Source organism: Bidens hawaiensis, unplaced genomic scaffold, assembly GCF_021521415.1.
Source record: "Bidens hawaiensis isolate Kalapana, Puna unplaced genomic scaffold, B.hawaiensis_p1.1 tig00012729_1, whole genome shotgun sequence".
Taxonomy (NCBI): domain Eukaryota; kingdom Viridiplantae; phylum Streptophyta; class Magnoliopsida; order Asterales; family Asteraceae; genus Bidens; species Bidens hawaiensis.
The window spans coordinates 202,258-220,429 of NW_027492054.1; the positions used below are offsets into that span (position 1 = coordinate 202,258).

An 18,172-nucleotide genomic window follows, 5' to 3' on the forward strand; every position below is an offset into this window, starting at 1 on the left:
AAAGCTGTATGCCGCAATATCAAGAGTTACGAGCAAAAATGGTCTGAAGATACTGATTCTAAACAAAAAGGGCAAACAGGCTAAGAAAACGACTTCTCTTATTTGAAATAAAATTTATTCTTATCACTTACAATATTATAAATTCTCGATTTAGTACTATTTTATGAATTTATGATGTACAACAATAATGATTTATGAAATAAGTAGAATTAAATCAAATCATCATGTATACTAACAAACATGGTATAAGGTAACAATTCAAACTGGCCTAAATCAATAATTAAAAAACACTTAAGGTAACCCGCGAGACACACGGGCTAAAAGCTAGTATATATATATATATATTACATTATTCCGTTATTAAAATATCTATATACCTGCAGATGTTAGAGGTATCATGGCCATTAAGTAACACAAACATGGGTTCTATCCAAGCAACACAAACATGGGTTCTGCTCCAATAAATGATTCAACAAGAAAACGTTCGAAAGGACCAAACCCCGGTACACCCACAAAATATTTTCCTACTGATATGATTTAACTACAAATTATATGTTTTGTGTTTATTAACAAAAATGACATTGTTGGTTCTCAGCAACACCCACACCCACCAGCAACACAACTAATGAAGAAGGCAATCTACATTGCATGTACTAGCACACCACCTACACTCGCAACCATCATACCGACTGCCCAACTAACGACAACGACTAGGATGATGCGTGGTGGGTAGCTAATCTAGACGTTGTCATCCAGGCCTACAAAGTTTACGAGACCAAGTGATCCTCTTTTTTACTTATGGAATTATTAATATTTAGTATCTTCGGCATTACAATTGTAATAGGTGGTATAATAAGTGCTTATATGTTCTTAAAGGTCAACAGTTGAAGCACTTTTCTACCTAATATGGAACACAAAAATCTCTACTTTGTAATCACCTTTTTGCAACAATGAAATGTCTAATCATATAGCAGACAAAACCCGTTAATTCCCGTCACAACGATATCACATGTCTTCTCATTAAATTTATCCTTCAAATCTAGATAACATATTGTTTTCGTCACTCTACTATAACATTTGATGGTTAACAAAAGGAAAAATCTGATGACAAAAGGAATATTTATATTTACCAACCTTCCATAACATCACAATTCAAAACATATTATTATCAAATGTTACACTACATCACATCGGTGTAATGGTATAAAACACCACAATAACACCAATTAATTTGATTAAATGTGGAAAAATCACAAGTCATTGTACAACTTATTCACCTTTTTAAAATAGGAATGTCGATCCATATACGAAACAAGTCCTATTTCAAACGGCCTTCACCACAATATCACCTATCTTCTCATTACATTTATCCCTAATATATGGTTACCCGCACTCGCACAAATAACCAATTACACACCACATCGAACATTACAAACCAACACGATGCGATAATTTGTTTGTTTTCGTAAAGGATTAAAAAGTCTTTTAACCCAATTTTAGCATATTAAATTGCTGAATTTGTTTAAAAAAACACCTTAACACCTCAAATTATTTCTTTTTCCATTAAAGTTTTGTGTAAAAAGCAACTACTTTTTTATATTTATTTCTTTTTTGTAGCAAAAATCACAAACTCACCGGCGGTGGAGTTACAGACAGACAGCTAGCTACTTCAGTTGTTAAGCGGCGTGGTAAGCAAGCTTCTCCGATTATTATTATTATTATTATTAACTCTCCGTCATCTTACACTGCCGCTTCGGCGATTTCATTATCCGAAATTATTATTATTATTATTATTATTATTAGTTGTTCCAAGATTCAATTAGCTTTATCTTACATTTCTAATTCACCTTTATTATTAGATCCATTAATACTTCATCTCGATCTGCTGTTACTTACTTTTTATGCTATTAGATAGATAGACAGATCACCTTCTATTAATATTAATATTGCTTTATCATAATCATACATCATTATGTTGAGTAATTTGAGTATTCTAATTTATACTGTACGTGTTAAAACCCTAATTAATTGATGTTACTTCAATTCTCTTTTAAGTTATTATTTATTTAATTGTCATTCTGCTTTTTGCACATAGTTTGTATCTATCACTTTTACTGGAATTAATAATACACTTTCTATATCGCATGCCACCTACTTTAACAAAACAAACTTAACTTATCTCATAATGTATTCTCATTAGAAACTTCACTTTGTATTTCTTTGCTATAATAATATGCAGGTTGCTGCAAAGCTAAGTTGTAATGGGATATATAGGTGTTCATGGCATTAATGCACTGCATAAATACAAATACAGTGGCGTTGATCACTCTTACCTTGCAAAATATGTCCTACAACCATTTTGGACTCGATTTGTTACTTTCTTCCCTCTTTGGATGCCGTAAGCACTGTTTATTTTATATTTTAGTAGAATATAGTTATTGTTAATTTTCTTTTTATATGCAAATAAATAAACGAGTACATTACAATAATGGCCTTATGTAGTGTCCAAAATGATGAAATCGGGCTTTGCAGTTTGTTTATTAGACCATTTGTAATGGTTAATGCCCCATAAGGGGCATTTTCCGCCACATCATCATCAATTTACTTAGGTAAAAACATGTGTAATGGTTTGGTTAATGCCCCTTCAATCATCACCACTTTAAGCCACATATACCGTTATTGATTGTAGAAAACAGTCATCTTCGGGGGGGGGGGGGGGGGGAGGTAGGGCCTTTATCTTCACTATAGTGTGCCCATTACGGATGGCCTTACAAAAATGGTCACTGATTCAAGTAAAACGACCAAACTTCTTGAAAATTTTTTCAGCTCAAGGTCATTACTATAAATTTTTGTTTCAAAATTATAACCATTGTTGATATCAAACACTAAAATTTAATAATATCAAATCCAATACCTATGAATTTCTATGAAGAGAATTTGAAATACATTTTTTCAGTGAGAACTTTTTATCACACATCACTAATTTTTGTTATCTCCTTGTTGCATGTGATGGATGCTTTTTTAGACCCAATATGGTAAAATGTCTAGAACTATCTTATCTTGCATTTTTTGTATAATCTAAATCCCTCTTTTATTAGCATTCTCTTACATTTTTTTTAGATTACACTTACAGGATTCATGTTCCTGCTCATATCTGCATCACTTGGCTATGTGAGTGCTCTATGATTTTTTTAGTAAATTGGCATCTTAGATACATTTAGGGTAAAATTTGCGTTCTGTTATTTAACTTCAGTTGTGAACATTATAGATATATTCACCTCAATTGGATTCTCCACCACCAAGATGGGTTCACTTTGCTCATGGATTACTCCTCTTCTTGTACCAGGTCTATTACCATTATGAACTGCTATTTCAGTAATTTTATTGTGCTATCATTTTTTGAAAACATAAAAATTTTTTTAAATTTTTTTTGTGTTCATGCTAGACTTTTGATGCTGTTGATGGAAAGCAAGCTAGAAGGACAGACTCTTCTAGTCCACTGGGAGAACTTTTTGATCATGGTAATTAATATTTTGGGCATTTTTTTAATATTCTCTGCAATTATATTGACTTATGTAACTTTATGACTTTTTTTTAAATTTTGCAGGATGTGATGCACTTGCGTGTGCGGTATGTCTTCTCCCACTCCCCTAAATCTATGTTTATTAGAGTAAATTACACTTTAGCTGTGATTCTCATTGTTCAGTAGTCTTTGTTGATAATAGAGTATATTAGTTAATTAATTTTTATTAGAGTAAATTACACTTTTTGCCCTTTAATTACCTGAAATTGCAGCCTATAACTAAGGTAATTACAAAGAACGTTCTATATTTGAAAAAGTTCTAACATTTTAGTCTTTTCCACTAACAGGTGTTATATTTGTTGTTAATTCCAGTCATGTGTCTCGCAAATGAGGGTAGTTTTGCCATTTTCCTCATTTAACTTGCTTTTATTAAAGAAATCAAAGATTAAAAAAAAATCACAATAATACCCTCATGCACAAGGCACATAACTGGAATTTGAGGAAAACCTAAAGGATGAAAAGTGTAATTTATTCCTTTTATTATTGTTAGTACCAAGCCTACATGTATCATACTGTAAATATAATGATTCTTTTGGCATATAACGCTCTTGTAAGCCTATTTGATATCAATAATAAATTAATAATTTTGATTTATTAATTAATGTATGAATTAGTTGGAGGCATTGGCTTTTGGGAGCACTGCTATGTGTGGAAGATACACGTTTTGGTTTTGGGTGATTTCAGCTGTTCCATTCTATGGAGCAACATGGGAGCAGTAAGTAATTATTTTGTTTATTATGGTACAAATTGATTCTGGATATTTTACATATTTTTAAGTTATAATTATCATTTTTGCAGTTATTTTACCAACACATTAATTCTTCCAGCTGTAAATGGACCTACAGAAGGTCTCATGCTAATATATATGGCACATTTCTTTACTGCTGTAGTTGGTATACAAATTTTAGGCTTCTAGATTCTTCTATTCAATTCTTTGTAATAAGTTTATGTGTTATTTGAGTGGTCATTAAATGGTTTTTTTCTGTCATTTTAATTTCAGGTGCAGAGTGGTGGGCACAGGATGTTGGGAAGTCTATTCCCCTGCTTGGTTGGGTTCCATTTATAGATGGTACACTCTTGTTATATATACAGAGAGGTTCATTACAAAACACTAAGTTATTGTGAGAACAAAAGGAACAAATCTAATTCGTTAAACTTTTTTATCATTGGTTCATATTTTTTAAAACTTTTACTTTGTACATATATGTATATGTTTAAGTACAAAAAGATCATCATCATCATCATCATCATCATCATCGTACTCAGTATATCCCACCAATAGCAATGCTATGGTAGGGTCTGAGGAGGGTAAGATGTAGACAGCCTTACCTCTATCTCATAGGGATAGAGAGGCTGCTTCGGTGAGACCCCCGGCTCGATAGTAGTTTTGCATCAAGCCTTGGACATAAAGCACATAGCACTCAATCATTGGGACACCGGCTAATTGGTGCATGTGCCCTTGTCTTTCGGCTATCAACGCCACCACATGATGCCTGATTAACCTTCTGCCACTTTTAACGTTATTTTCATGAGATTAGTAAAATAACGTCAAAATTAGTGCAATTTTACTTTTGCTCACCCGAGGGTTCACACATATATACATTATATGCGCGCACCGCAAGCAGGGCGCTAAGTACAAAAAGATCATTAAACTAATTTGTTCATATGTTTTTTCTTTCTTTTTTTCTGTTTCATTTTGAATTGTTGCATGCACATGTATAGGCTGTGTAGAAAATATAGCCTAAATATGATTTGGACCTGTGTAGGTTCTATAAAATTAATGAATGTTGTTATTTTTAGAATATTAGAATTGATGAATAAACATTGCATTTTAACTATTTTATTATGTTTTAAAACTTTTTAAGAATGAAAAATGAATGATTTATTTTGCTCTTCTTGTTATCACAAAGATCTGCGTTCTGCCTAGAACCTTCCCCTACATGTATAATAATTTATATATGAAAAGGGTTCAAATAAGAAACCATAGTTTCCTAGGAAGTATAGGAAGGCTTTAAATAAAGCACACAATGTAAATAGGACACTATATGATGTAAATAGGAGACTGTATGGTTTTTAGCATGCTATAGATCTAAACCATCAACTACTTTGATCCAAAGGCCCAGATCTTTTTCTAGGCTTCTTAGAAAACTATGTATTATTACATGTACCTAACCCTATGTATATATACATTTACATGTATATATAGTGCACTCACGCACTCAAACACACACAAATACTTGCTAGATTTGATGTTCATGTTATTGAATTCAGGAATCCCTACATATGGAGCAGTTTTGTTCTTGATGATAATATTTGCAGTTATACCAACACTCACATTTAAGTAAGTAACCCTTACATTTCTTAAAGCAAATCTACTCTTATTACCACATATATATATTTATATGTGTGTGTGTGGGGGGGGGGGTTGAGGTTCATTACTATACACTCATTTAAGTGAGAACAAAAAGAACAGATCTAAATCGCTTAGTTTTTTAATCACTGGTTTTATTTTTTTGAAGCCCTTACTTCTTACGTGCTGCGAGTGTTATATACGTAAAAACCATTAAACTAATTAGTACACATATTTTTAAAACTTTTAAAAGTTGACCCACAGAAGTGTAGGTAATATATTCTACACATTACTTGCAGATGTGTAAGTTCTATAAACAAACAAAATTTCCCATATTTGTTTTTTGTATTTCATTAGAGATGAACAAGCATTTCATTTCAACCATTTATTCTATGTTTTTTAAATATTGATTAAATAGAAGATGTATTGTGTTCTTTTTATTCTCGTAAAAAACTGTGTTTTTTGTAGAACCCTCCCCTACTTATATATTAACTGTTGAAACTGTTAACAAAAGAAGAAAAAAAACATTTAGTGAACCTGATATTTCTACACTTACTTTTTTCTAGTCAGATTGTTTTACATGTATCAAGATTAGAAAATATCATTTATACATTCTAGAGTTAGCATAGGCGGTTTGTTTTTATTTCTTTCTTATTTTTATATATAATTTTGAGTTAGATTTGCTCTTTATTTTTCTTGCTTTCAGTGTGCAAAATGTTTATAAGGTTGTACGCATGAAACACGGAAGCATGCTAAACGCCTTGGCTATGGTAACTTCATTTTATTCCTTTCTCCAATTATATAACTAATATCTTGATTTTATAGAGTTCCTAAACATTTTGTATCTTTTTATGCCAGCTTGTCCCATTTGGTGTGCTGTTGGCAGTAGTTCTGTTATGGTATGACCACTTCCTATAATTGTTTTTCCATATTACCATATTTTGTTGTAATTTGCTCACATTTCTCATTGCAACACTTTCTATTATTGTTTGTCACAAAAAAAGCTTTCTGAACTTTGTCATTTTGAGGGGCATTTTAGGTGTTTGACTATTTGTCAAAGACTTCCATTTTTGTTTAATGGAGGTATTATTTTTCAATTTATACTGAGAAAGTATTATTTCTTGTTCAGGGATTATATGTCTCCATATGATTTAATTGGGAAATATCCACATATGGTTGTTATGGGAATTGGACTAGCATTTGGGTTCCTTGTGGTAAGATTGCAATCTTGACCATCAACTAATCCTTCTTTGAGATTTCACTTTCAGCACCTGTAGATTATTTTTTATCTTTAGTATTTTTTGGATTTATCTTTCAAAAATTTGTTCACCACCTTTTACCTTTTCTAAATATATGGAGGTTTATGATATGATCCATTTTCAGTTAATTTTTTTTGGATATAAACACATTCGATACTTACCTAGTTTCACACCAGATTCACAATATATAATTTTTTTTTTGGATATAAGCCCAGATATATAATTTGGCTATTTGTTTTTGAATTATTATCATCACCAACAATCCTGTGTTTAGTCAAAAGAAAACATTTTATTACATAATAAAGTACCAACTAAAAAATTGAATTTTTAAATTCCTGCTAAATATTCATCATTTGCAGGGAAGGATGATATTGGCCCACTTGTGTGATGAGCCTAAGGGATTGAAAACTAGTATGTCGATGGTAAGTTTGATTTAATATCCTTTATTAGGAATTTAGTTAACCGAATTTCTTCTGTACGAGTAAAGAACCCGCACATGTATTAAATGTTTAACATGTTTAAAATTAGTTTTTGTTAAACTAATTTTATGATGATTAACATTTTATTTTTCTTGCTTATACTCCAGTCATTGTTCTATCTCCCACTCGCAATTGCAAATGCCCTCACCGCATGGTTAAACGAGGGGTATGTTTCATCTGACTTAAAAGCACATCTTTTATGGAATAGTGGGAATGATATGTATATAATTTTTAATTTGTTGTAATTGCTAATGGTATTCATATAATCATATTTGTGGCAGAATTCCCCTAGTCGATGATAAATGGGTTCTTCTCGGCTTTTGTTTATACACAGGTATGATTGTTATTCATCATAATTTTCTCTCAAAATTATTATATAAAAAATAGCAGGTTCCATTAAAATTGGAACATATATTATTAGTGAACTTATATCTTTCTCATTGTAATCTTTACAAGAGCAAAATGACATTATTTGCACTTGCAAGATTCCAGCATTTTGTTATTATTTATTAAAGGGTATATAGAATGTTCGACTAATAGACGACTATTAATCAGGTGCCCTGTATCTACACTTCGCCACATCAGTCATTCATGAAATAACAACGGCTCTTGGAATTTATTGCTTCAGGTACATAAGCAATGTGTTTAATTAATATCATCATTTATTTATTATTTATTAACTGAAATATTAAAACCGAAACGCATTATCAGGATCACAAGAAAAGAGGCTTGAGGCATGTGCATGTCCCATATATAAGGTATGTATTGGTTATCTAGGGTCGCGATGATCTGGCGCTTTCGAGTTCATCACAATTAAATCAAATCCAACGGCTGGAATAGATCACAAATTTCCAACTAGATTCAGTCATGTCCTCTATGCATCATGGGATTTAATCTCTTGTAGGAAAATATTAAAGTTTATTTTATATAAATAATATAGTTTAAGGTTGATTTTTGTGACTTAACAGTAGTGTATGTTCTGTTTTCAAATTTGTAATGGAGTGAGTTTATTTTTTAAGGTTACTTTATTTGATTGTCTGGTTTGATTTTGAGTGGTTAAAAGTTTTAAAGAAAATAAACTACTTTTATATGCTATATAAGTATTTACATAGTTTCAGAAAATAAACTACTTTTATATTGTTACGAAACATTGCAAAAAACAATTCAGCCAGTAGATCATGTCAAACTAAAATGATTGTGATCATACCGGTTTAAGAAGCACACGAGCTATTTGAGTTATAAGTCATATTAGTAGGGAATAGGGATGTTAAAAGAGTGTTTCAGGTTGGTTTTGACCATTTTTTTTAAATAGCTAACTGTGGTTTCTAAAAGGACAAACCGAGCTGGTTTGGTTGTTATTTTTCACATTTACCTTGTATAAATACTGCTTTAAACTTTGATGCTATTCTATCTATTCTCTCCTCTTTTTACTATTATGAACTTCACTTGTCAAAAAAAAAAAATGAATAGAAACAATCCCATCCCGTAGCCATCCTCAGAACCCACTTGCGGATGTGATCTTAAAACTAGACCATATCATCAAGGTGAGTTGGTTCGTGTCACCGAGAAATGTTTTGGTAACTGGATGATAGATTTTGATGTGTTAATACAATGCCTTCAAACCCCTTTTTATAGCTCACATTTCATCAACTTACATAGTATTTAATTGGGGTAAATTAGAAGTAGACTAGATAAGTGGGAGTCACGATGAGAAATGGAATGCTCAAAATCATCGACATTTTCAATCACTACGTATAAGTTAGTGTTGCAATAGTTTCTTGATAAAGTAGTGATTTATTGTTATTGTTATAAAAAATGTTGACGAATAGAAGCTTGTTTGAATTATATCATTTGTTTTCTCTCTCTTTATACGCCCTGTTTGAGGTGCGCGCATATTATGTATATATGTGTAAACCCTCGGGTGGACAAAAGTGAAATTGCACTAATTTTGACGTTATTTTACTAATCTCGTGAAAATAACGTTAAAAGTGGCGGAAGGTTAATCAGGCATCATGTGGTGGCGTTGATAGCTGAAAGACGATGGTACATGCACCAATCAACCGGTATCCCGATGATTGAGTGCTATGAGCTTTATGTCCAAGGCTTGATGCAAAACTACTATCGAGCCGGGGGTCTCACCGGAAGCAGCCTCTCTATCCCTATGGGGTAGAGGTAAGGCTGTCTACATCCTACCCTCCTCAGACCCTACCATAGCTTTGCTATTGGTGGGATATTCTGAGTACGATGATGATGAAGTTTTCTCTCTTCAAAGTCAAGTTGCCTTCGTCAATGAAACTGAAATATAAAAGGTGTTATTGTATCGACTATTATTGATCAATAAGTTATACTTAAGTTACTAAAAGTTGATATGGATTTTCTTAAAGTGAAAAACACAAGGGTCATATGTATGTCACTATTCTGGTAAGGCTATGTGTAGTGAATGAGCTACAAATGAGGGTGAATTGTGACACGTGGCGCCCAGTCAGTAAAGGGTGAGAATTTGTTTTTGGGGTGTAATGGTGCAGGGGCTACAAGTTGGGCCCACAGTATCTTTTTTTATTATTTTCTTTTTATAACTAAACTAAACAATTAAAAACCAATTTATTTAAATAATTAAATAAAAATGCATTAAAATTAAAAAAGAAATACAAAAAATTAAAAAACATAACTAATAATGCATTAAAATTAAAAAAAAATACATAACTAAAAATAATAAAAAACATAACTAAATAAAATACTAATATCCATAATATTCGCGCATTTTTTCAATTCGTTGTCGTTGCAATAATGCGGCCTCTTCGTGTAACCCGGCCGCTTTGAGGGATTCGTATTCTTCACTCATTTCCCGCAATTCCAACATTTGGGCAATCTTTTCGTGTTGTTTGTTGGTTTCTCTCATGGCATCGTTGAGTTCCTCGACACATTTTTTTTGTTTTTTGATGATTTCTCTCATGGTAGCGGCGAGTTCCACGAGTGTCGGTTGGTTCAGGTTGTTTGTAGGATTCATTTTGCTAAATTTTTTGAAGAATTTGGGTATGAATTATGTATGAAATGAATATGAAACGGAGAAGAATGTGTATGTTTATATATATATATATATTGTTTAAATTAATTATTATTATTTTTTTTAACATTTGACTATTGTCAAACAGTCATTTATATAAAACATTATTATTTTCTTCTCCAACCGGCGACAAATACAACCCGCCCCTTTTCGCCCAATTATCGCCGGGGGGGGGGGGGGGGTGTTCTAGCCCCCTTCGCGCCCAATTGTCGTCCAAGCCCACTACACTCAGCCTAATAGGGTGTTACGTTTTAAATTTAATCCGATAATACAACACGATCCGACACAACTTATAATAAATTTGGGTTTTGTGGTAAGCGGATTCTTGCATTGCTCAGAATAATAATATACGATAGTCGAGTGCTTTATCATGAAATTATTTCAATATAGGCAGCAATTGAAAATGCCAATATATAATATTGACCAAATCATTTCCATCAAACATGTTAGTGACTCCCAAGTCCCAATTATCAATCCGACTTCATATTTCCAATTTAATACTATGTAAATTGATGGAATCTAGTCTATAAAAGGGGGTCTATTCTTTCTACCAACACATCCAAATCTCTCATTCTCAATCCTAACATTTATTAGTTCGACTCGACTTGATAAAAATGGCCAGGCTTTGGCCATGGTTACTCTTTGCCTTTGCAATATGCGTGTTAGCTACACATGTTGCGGCTGATCATGATGATCATTATGTTTATGCATCTCCACCTCCCCCAATGTATGCTTACAAGTCACCACCACCGCCACTAGCGAGATCAACACCTCCTCCTTACCATTACAATTCACCTCCTCCACCACTACGATCATCTCCACCACCTTATTACTACAAGTCACCCCCACCACCATCTAGATCACCGCCTCCACCATATGTTTATAAGTCACCACCACCTTCATATGTGTACAAGTCCCCACCACCTCCTTCACCATCACCTCCTCCTCCATACGTGTACAAGTCCCCACCTCCACTGTCACTGTCACCCCCTCCTCCATACGTGTACAAGTCCCCACCTCCACCTTCACCGTCACCCCCTCCTCCATACGTGTACAAGTCCCCACCTCCACCATCACCGTCACCCCCTCCTCCATATGTGTACAAGTCCCCACCCCCTCCGTTACCATCACCTCCTCCTCCATACGTGTACAAGTCCCCACCCCCTCCGTCACCATCACCCCCTGCTCCATACGTGTACAAGTCCCCACCTCCTCCGTCACCATCACCCCTTCCTCCCTACGTGTACAAGTCCCCACCTCCTCCGTCACCATCACCTCCTCCTCCTCCATACGTGTACAAGTCCCCACCACCTCCGTCACCTTCACCGCCTCCGCCTTATGTGTACAAGTCCCCACCTCCTCCGTCACCATCACCCCTTCCTCCCTACGTGTACAAGTCCCCACCTCCTCCGTCACCATCACCTCCTCCTCCTCCATATGTGTACAAGTCCCCACCACCTCCGTCACCTTCACCGCCTCCGCCTTATGTGTACAAGTCCCCACCTCCTCCGTCACCATCACCCCCTCCTCCCTACGTGTACAAGTCCCCACCCCCTCCTCCATACGTGTACAAGTCCCCACCTCCTCCGTCACCATCACCCCCTCCTCCATACGTGTATAAGTCCCCACCACCTCCTACACCCTCACTGCCTCCTCCTTATGTTTACAAATCTCCACCACCACTTTCTCCTTCACCTCCTCCTCCTTATATTTACAAATCTCCACCACCTCCTTCACCATCACCTCCACCTCCATACGTGTATAAGTCCCCACCTCCCCCGTCACAATCGCCTCCTCCTCCATACGTGTACAGGTCCCCACCACCACCTTCTCCCTCTCCTCCTCCTCCCCCTTATATATACGAGTCTCCACCTCCCCCATCACCATCACCTCCTCCTCCATACGTGTATAAGTCCCCACCACCACCTTCTCCTTCACCTCCTCCTCCTCCTCCTCCTCCTCCTCCTCCATATGTGTACAAGTCCCCACCACCACCATCTTCATCACCACCTCCACCTTATTTGTACAAATCGCCACCACCACCATCTCTATCGCCTCCTCCTCCATATATTTATAACTCGCCACCACCACCGTCTCCATCACCTGCCCCGCCTTATATTTATAAATCACCCCCACCACCTCCCCCATCGCCTCCACCACAATATGTCTATAAATCCCCACCTCCGCCATCACTTTCACCACGACCACCATATGTTTACAAATCTCCATCACCGCCTTCACCATCACCACCACCGCCATATATTTACAAATCGCCACCTCCTCAACCTAAGTACCCACTGCGATACTACTACAAATCACCACCTCCACCTAACTACGTCTAAGAGCTAGAGATCAAGTAGAGAACAAAGTTAACCGGTCAACTACTTGAAGTTCTTTCAACATCGGTCTTACTTTCCATTTTATACTTCTGTATCTCTATTTATTCCCAATCATGTTATTTATCTGCGGAAAGAAATTGTATCCTATAACAACATTTGATTTATAATTATCGATCTATTGGTGACATTAACTATTTCTTGTCCGTTCAAAAAAATAAATTGTTTCATGTTTTGAGTACGACGAGTCGATTTGATTTTAATTCTTTTTTACTTCTTTGTTACATTCAATTCCAACGTAGTTGGGGTTGAATCAACCAGTCTCGAATCGAAAAAATATATTGGAATGTTTGAAATTACAACTTTAAAATATATTCAATTGTATTTGTTTTTAATTAGGTGATATAGACGACTTTTTAATTGTTAATTATCAATGGTTATAACAGACTTAATTTCATGCTACTAATATAAAGTTGATGATTAGTCAAGTGTTTACGTACGACGACCCGTAATTAACTAATGTCATCAAACGAAAACAAAATCATACTATCATATGACCCACAAACGACCTGATATCACTACTTGGTCAATTCATCATTATTATGTAAACATATAATGAATAGTATTGTTATTTGAGGATAATAAGTAATTAGTTTTCTACAAGTACTAAGTTTCGCTTTTGGATGTGTAGCATTATACTAACACTAATATGATCAAATGAGTTTTATTGTTCATGTCAAACATAATATTTTTGCGTCTATTGTAAGGGGTGTTTTTCGGGTTTTTTGTGTCGAGTCTTCGGGTTTCAAAGTTTTAAATTTTTACCCAAATCCAACCCAAATCTCTCACGGATTTTTCGGGTTCGGGTCATTCGGGTTCGGTTTTCTTGGGTTGGGTTAATTGGGGTTCGAGTATCCTAGAAAGCAAAAAAAAAACAACACAAAAACAATATAAAAAACTACAATTCTAAAATTAAAACATATTCTTCTTTGCTTATAACGCAAACAATCAAATAATAAACAGATATAACTTGATAAAAACAATATAAAAGAAGAGTAAAACTAACTCGAACCATAATCATATTCAATCGGGCGTGATTTTGTTGTTCGATTACGATTGCTATTAGTAATAAACGAAAAACATAAATCAATAATAAATAATTGATCCATAACAGTTAGAATCACAACAGTTAATTAGAGTCAGATTCTGATAACTCTAGTAGCTATAGTGCCTATTATACCTAAAAATATATTTAACTTCAAAACTAAATGTTTATTCGGGTTTTTAAGGTTTACCCGAAACTTGTAAATCAAACCCGAGAACCAACCCGAATTACTTCGGTTATGGTTCAGGTAAGTCTTTTCTTGGGTTCGGGTTCTTCAGGTCGGGTTAGTTCGGGTATGGGTTTTTTCCGATTAGCTTTCGGGTAAAAGTGACATGTTACACCCCGACCAAAGGCGGTGGAACATGTCGGGGCACGACGGATTGCTCAAAAATACAATGACACTATTAAAGTGACAATATTTACTAAACTCATTTATTTCATTCAATAATTCAAGTACAACTTGTTCAAAGATTAAATACAAACAACTACAACAATATTTAATTTATTAAAATATCATAAAAGTATAATCTAAGTTATGAGTCTTCAATTTTCATAGGCAACCAAAAAGTAAACCTGTAGTATGTATAAAAATAGATTTGATCAACACGAATGTTGATAAGCAATACACTAGTTTTTGTTATATGTATATAATAAGGCAAAATCACAATTCATATGTATAAATAGAACATCGCAACAATCATTGTAAATGTAAAGTAAATAACTGAGGCTATTTTCTATTTGGTAACAACCAAAATACACGGATAAACAATGAGACCTTATTCTATTAGCACAAAGCTAAAATAGATAGGGGAGCGTATGATCATACTTAATGAGGTTTAACAACAACATCAAAATAAACACTCGTGCACGTAATCGATTTGAGGCATAAACAAATGATCGAACAAATATTCATATAAGTCATATTAGTAGGGATGTTAAAAGAGTGTTTCGGGTTGGTTTTGACCAAAAGTTTTTAAAAAGATAGCTATGGTTTCTAAAAGGACAAACTGAACTAACTAGGTTGTCATATTTCACATTTACCTTGTATAAATACTACTTTAAGCATTAAAGCTATTCTATCTAATCTCTCTACTCTTTCTATTATTATAAACTTCTCTTGTCGCCAAAAAAATGAATAGAAACAATCCCAACCCGTAGCCATCCCCGTATCACCGAGAAATGTTTAGTAACTGTGTGAGAGATTTTGATGTGTTAATACAATGCCTTCAAACCCCTTTTTATAGCTCAGATTTCATCAACTTACATAGTATTTAATTGTGGAAAATTAGAAGTAGACTAGATAAGTGGGAGTCACGATGAGAAATGGTTTGCTCAATATCATTGACATTTTCAATTGCTACGTATAAATTAGTGTTGCAATAGTTTCTAGATAAAGTAGTGGAATATTGTATTTTATTATTATTATTATTATTATTATTATTATTATTATTAAATATAAAAAATGATGATGAATAGAAGCTTGTTTTTAGGAGTGGATTATATCTTGTAGAGTTCTTTTTTTTAGAGTGAGATTGCTTTCATCAATGAAATTGAAAGATAAAAGTGTTTGTATTGACTATTTATCAATAAGTTGCACTTTTAAGTTATTAACAGTTAATATGAACTTTCTTAAGTGAAAACTTTAAGTTATTAACAGTTAATATGTATTTTCTTAAGTGAAATTTTAAGTTATTAACAGTTAATATGTATTTTCTTAAGTGAAAACACAAGTGTTATATGTATGTCACTATGTTTGTAATAGGGTGTTACGTTACGATTCAATCCGATGGTACAACATGATCCTACACAAGTAAAATAATTTTGGGTTTTGTGTTTTGTGGTACTTTATTATGAAATTATTTCAATATAGGCAGCAATTGAAAATGTCAATAATATTGACCAAATCGTTTCTCATCAAACATGTTAGTGACTCCCAAGTCCCAATTATCAATCCTACTTCATATTCCCAATTAAATACTACGTAAGTTGATGGAATATCATCTATAAAAGGGGGTCTATGCTTTCTATTAACACATCCAAATCTTTCATTCTCTACTCAAAACATATCTTGATCCGACTTTACTTGATAAAAATGGCCGTGCATTGGCCACGGTTACTCTTTGCCTTTGCAATATGCGTGTTAGCTAGACATGTTGCGGCTGATCACGATGTTTATGCATCTCCACCTCCCCCAAGATATGCTTACAAATCACCACCACCGCCACGAACAAGATCAACGCCGTCTCCTTACCATTACTATTCACCTCCTCCACCACTAAGATCATCTCCACCACCTTATTACAAGTCACCACCACCGCCATCTAAATCACCTCCTCCTCCATACCTTTATAAGTCCCCACCACCTCCCTCTCCATCACCTCCTCCTCCATACGTGTACAAGTCACCACCACCACCTTCTCCTTCACCTCCTCCTCCATACGTGTACAAGTCCCCGCCTCCGCCGTCACCATCACCTCCTCCTCCATATGTGTACAAGTCCCCACCACCACCTTATCCTTCACCTCCTCCTCCGTACGTGTACAAGTCCCCACCTCCACCGTCACCATCACCTCCTCCTCCGTACGTATACAAGTTCCCACCTCCACCGTCACCATCACCTCCTCCTCCATACGTGTATAAGTCCCCACCTCCACTATCACCATTACCTCCTCCTCCATACGTGTATAAGTCCCCACCTCCACCTTCCCCGTCACCTCCTCCTCCATACGTGTACAAGTCTCCACCACCGCCTTCCCCATCACCTCCTCCTCCGTACGTGTACAAGTCCCCACCACCGCCTTCCCCATCACCTCCTCCTCCATACGTGTACAAGTCTTCTCCACCACCTTCCCCATCACCTCCTCCTCCATACGTGTACAAGTCCCCACCACCACCTTCACCATCACCTCCTCCTCCATACGTGTATAAGTCACCACCACCACCTTCCCCGTCACCTCCTCCTCCATACGTGTACAAGTCTCCACCACCACCTTCTCCTTCACCTCCTCCTCCATACGTGTACAAGTCCCCACCTCCACCGTCACCTTCACCTCCTCCTCCATACGTGTATAAGTCTCCACCACCACCTTCTCCTTCACCACCTCCCCCGTACATATATAAGTCACCACCACCACCATCTCCATCACCTCCTCCTCCTTACATTTACAAGTCCCCACCACCACCTTCCCCGTCTCCACCCCCACCTTATATTTACAAATCACCTCCACCACCCTCCCCATCACCACCCCCTCCATATGTCTATAAATCCCCACCTCCACCATCACCTTCACCACCGCCACCATATGTTTACAAATCTCCACCTCCACCTTCACCATCACCCCCACCGCCATATATTTATAAATCGCCACCTCCTCCACCTAAGTCCTCACCGTCATACTACTACAAATCACCGCCTCCACCTAAGTACGTCTAAGAGAGATCAAGTTAACCAATTAACCACTTCAAGTTCTTTCAATACTGGTCTTACCTTCAATTTTCTATTTCTCTATATCTATTTATTCCCAATCATGTTATTTATCTGCAAAAGAAACTTCACCTATAACTATATGCATTTGAGTTGTAAACATCTATTGGTGTAATACTATAAATCTATTTGTTGTGACCATTAACTATTTCTTGTCCGTTCAAAAATAAATTCATGTTATAAAGTTCAATGGCTCGATTTGATTAACTTGAATTGCTTTTAATTCTTTGTTACAAATTCTAGTGTGGTAGTGCTTGGGGGCGAAGGTTGGTTATGGCCTGGGTTCTCCCTCTTCTCCCGCGTTTTCGTCCAAGCTTCGCACTGGTTGTGTTAAACCAATCTCGAATTAGTCAAATAAATTGTAATATTTAAGATTACAACTTTAAGACATATTCAATTGTTATTAGGTGATAAACGACGACCCTTTCAACTATTATCATGCTGCTAATATAAAGTTGATGACTAGTCAAGTGTTTACAACGACCCTTAATTATAATGTCAAATAGTAAATG

General features: G+C 35.4%; 3 protein-coding genes across 4 annotated transcripts; all 3 read left to right on the forward strand.

Moving 5' to 3' along the window:
• The first annotated feature begins 1,624 nt into the window (after window positions 1-1,624).
• Window positions 1,625-8,684, forward strand: LOC143542007 (choline/ethanolaminephosphotransferase 1-like). Of its 2 annotated transcripts, XM_077034682.1 has the most exons (19): window positions 1,625-1,688; window positions 2,240-2,398; window positions 3,026-3,035; window positions 3,121-3,171; window positions 3,269-3,346; window positions 3,446-3,521; window positions 3,608-3,630; window positions 4,198-4,298; window positions 4,382-4,476; window positions 4,584-4,652; window positions 5,855-5,924; window positions 6,640-6,703; window positions 6,792-6,832; window positions 7,063-7,147; window positions 7,552-7,614; window positions 7,779-7,837; window positions 7,953-8,005; window positions 8,227-8,299; window positions 8,383-8,684. In XM_077034682.1, the coding sequence occupies exons 2-19, from the start codon at window positions 2,262-2,264 to the stop codon at window positions 8,402-8,404; spliced, it is 1,170 nt and encodes a 389-aa protein (XP_076890797.1). In that variant the 5' UTR covers window positions 1,625-1,688; window positions 2,240-2,261; the 3' UTR covers window positions 8,405-8,684. The 2 variants fall into 2 exon arrangements, with proteins under 2 accessions (XP_076890797.1, XP_076890796.1); XM_077034681.1 differs by lacking the exons at window positions 1,625-1,688; window positions 2,240-2,398 and having other exon boundaries at window positions 3,005-3,035.
• A 2,334-nt stretch (window positions 8,685-11,018) lies between these two features.
• Window positions 11,019-13,200, forward strand: LOC143542005 (uncharacterized). Its single transcript, XM_077034678.1, has one exon. The coding sequence runs from the start codon at window positions 11,350-11,352 to the stop codon at window positions 13,075-13,077; it is 1,728 nt and encodes a 575-aa protein (XP_076890793.1). The 5' UTR covers window positions 11,019-11,349; the 3' UTR covers window positions 13,078-13,200.
• A 2,941-nt stretch (window positions 13,201-16,141) lies between these two features.
• On the forward strand, window positions 16,142-17,694 carry LOC143542006 (uncharacterized). The gene has a single exon (XM_077034679.1). It carries the CDS (start codon window positions 16,194-16,196, stop codon window positions 17,607-17,609), a length of 1,416 nt encoding a protein of 471 aa, XP_076890794.1. The 5' UTR covers window positions 16,142-16,193; the 3' UTR covers window positions 17,610-17,694.
• Window positions 17,695-18,172: the final 478 nt, after the last annotated feature.

Coding starts and splice junctions, on each gene's coding strand:
- LOC143542005 (XM_077034678.1), top strand. CDS start 11,350: ATGGCCAGGCTTTGGCCATGGTTACTCTTTGCCTTTGCAATATGCGTG.
- LOC143542006 (XM_077034679.1), top strand. CDS start 16,194: ATGCTTTCTATTAACACATCCAAATCTTTCATTCTCTACTCAAAACAT.
- LOC143542007 (XM_077034682.1), top strand. CDS start 2,262: ATGGGATATATAGGTGTTCATGGCATTAATGCACTGCATAAATACAAA. Junction 7,838..7,952: donor ACCGCATGGTTAAACGAGGG/GTATGTTTCATC, acceptor TATTTGTGGCAG/AATTCCCCTAGTCGATGATA. Junction 8,300..8,382: donor CTTGGAATTTATTGCTTCAG/GTACATAAGCAA, acceptor ACGCATTATCAG/GATCACAAGAAAAGAGGCTT.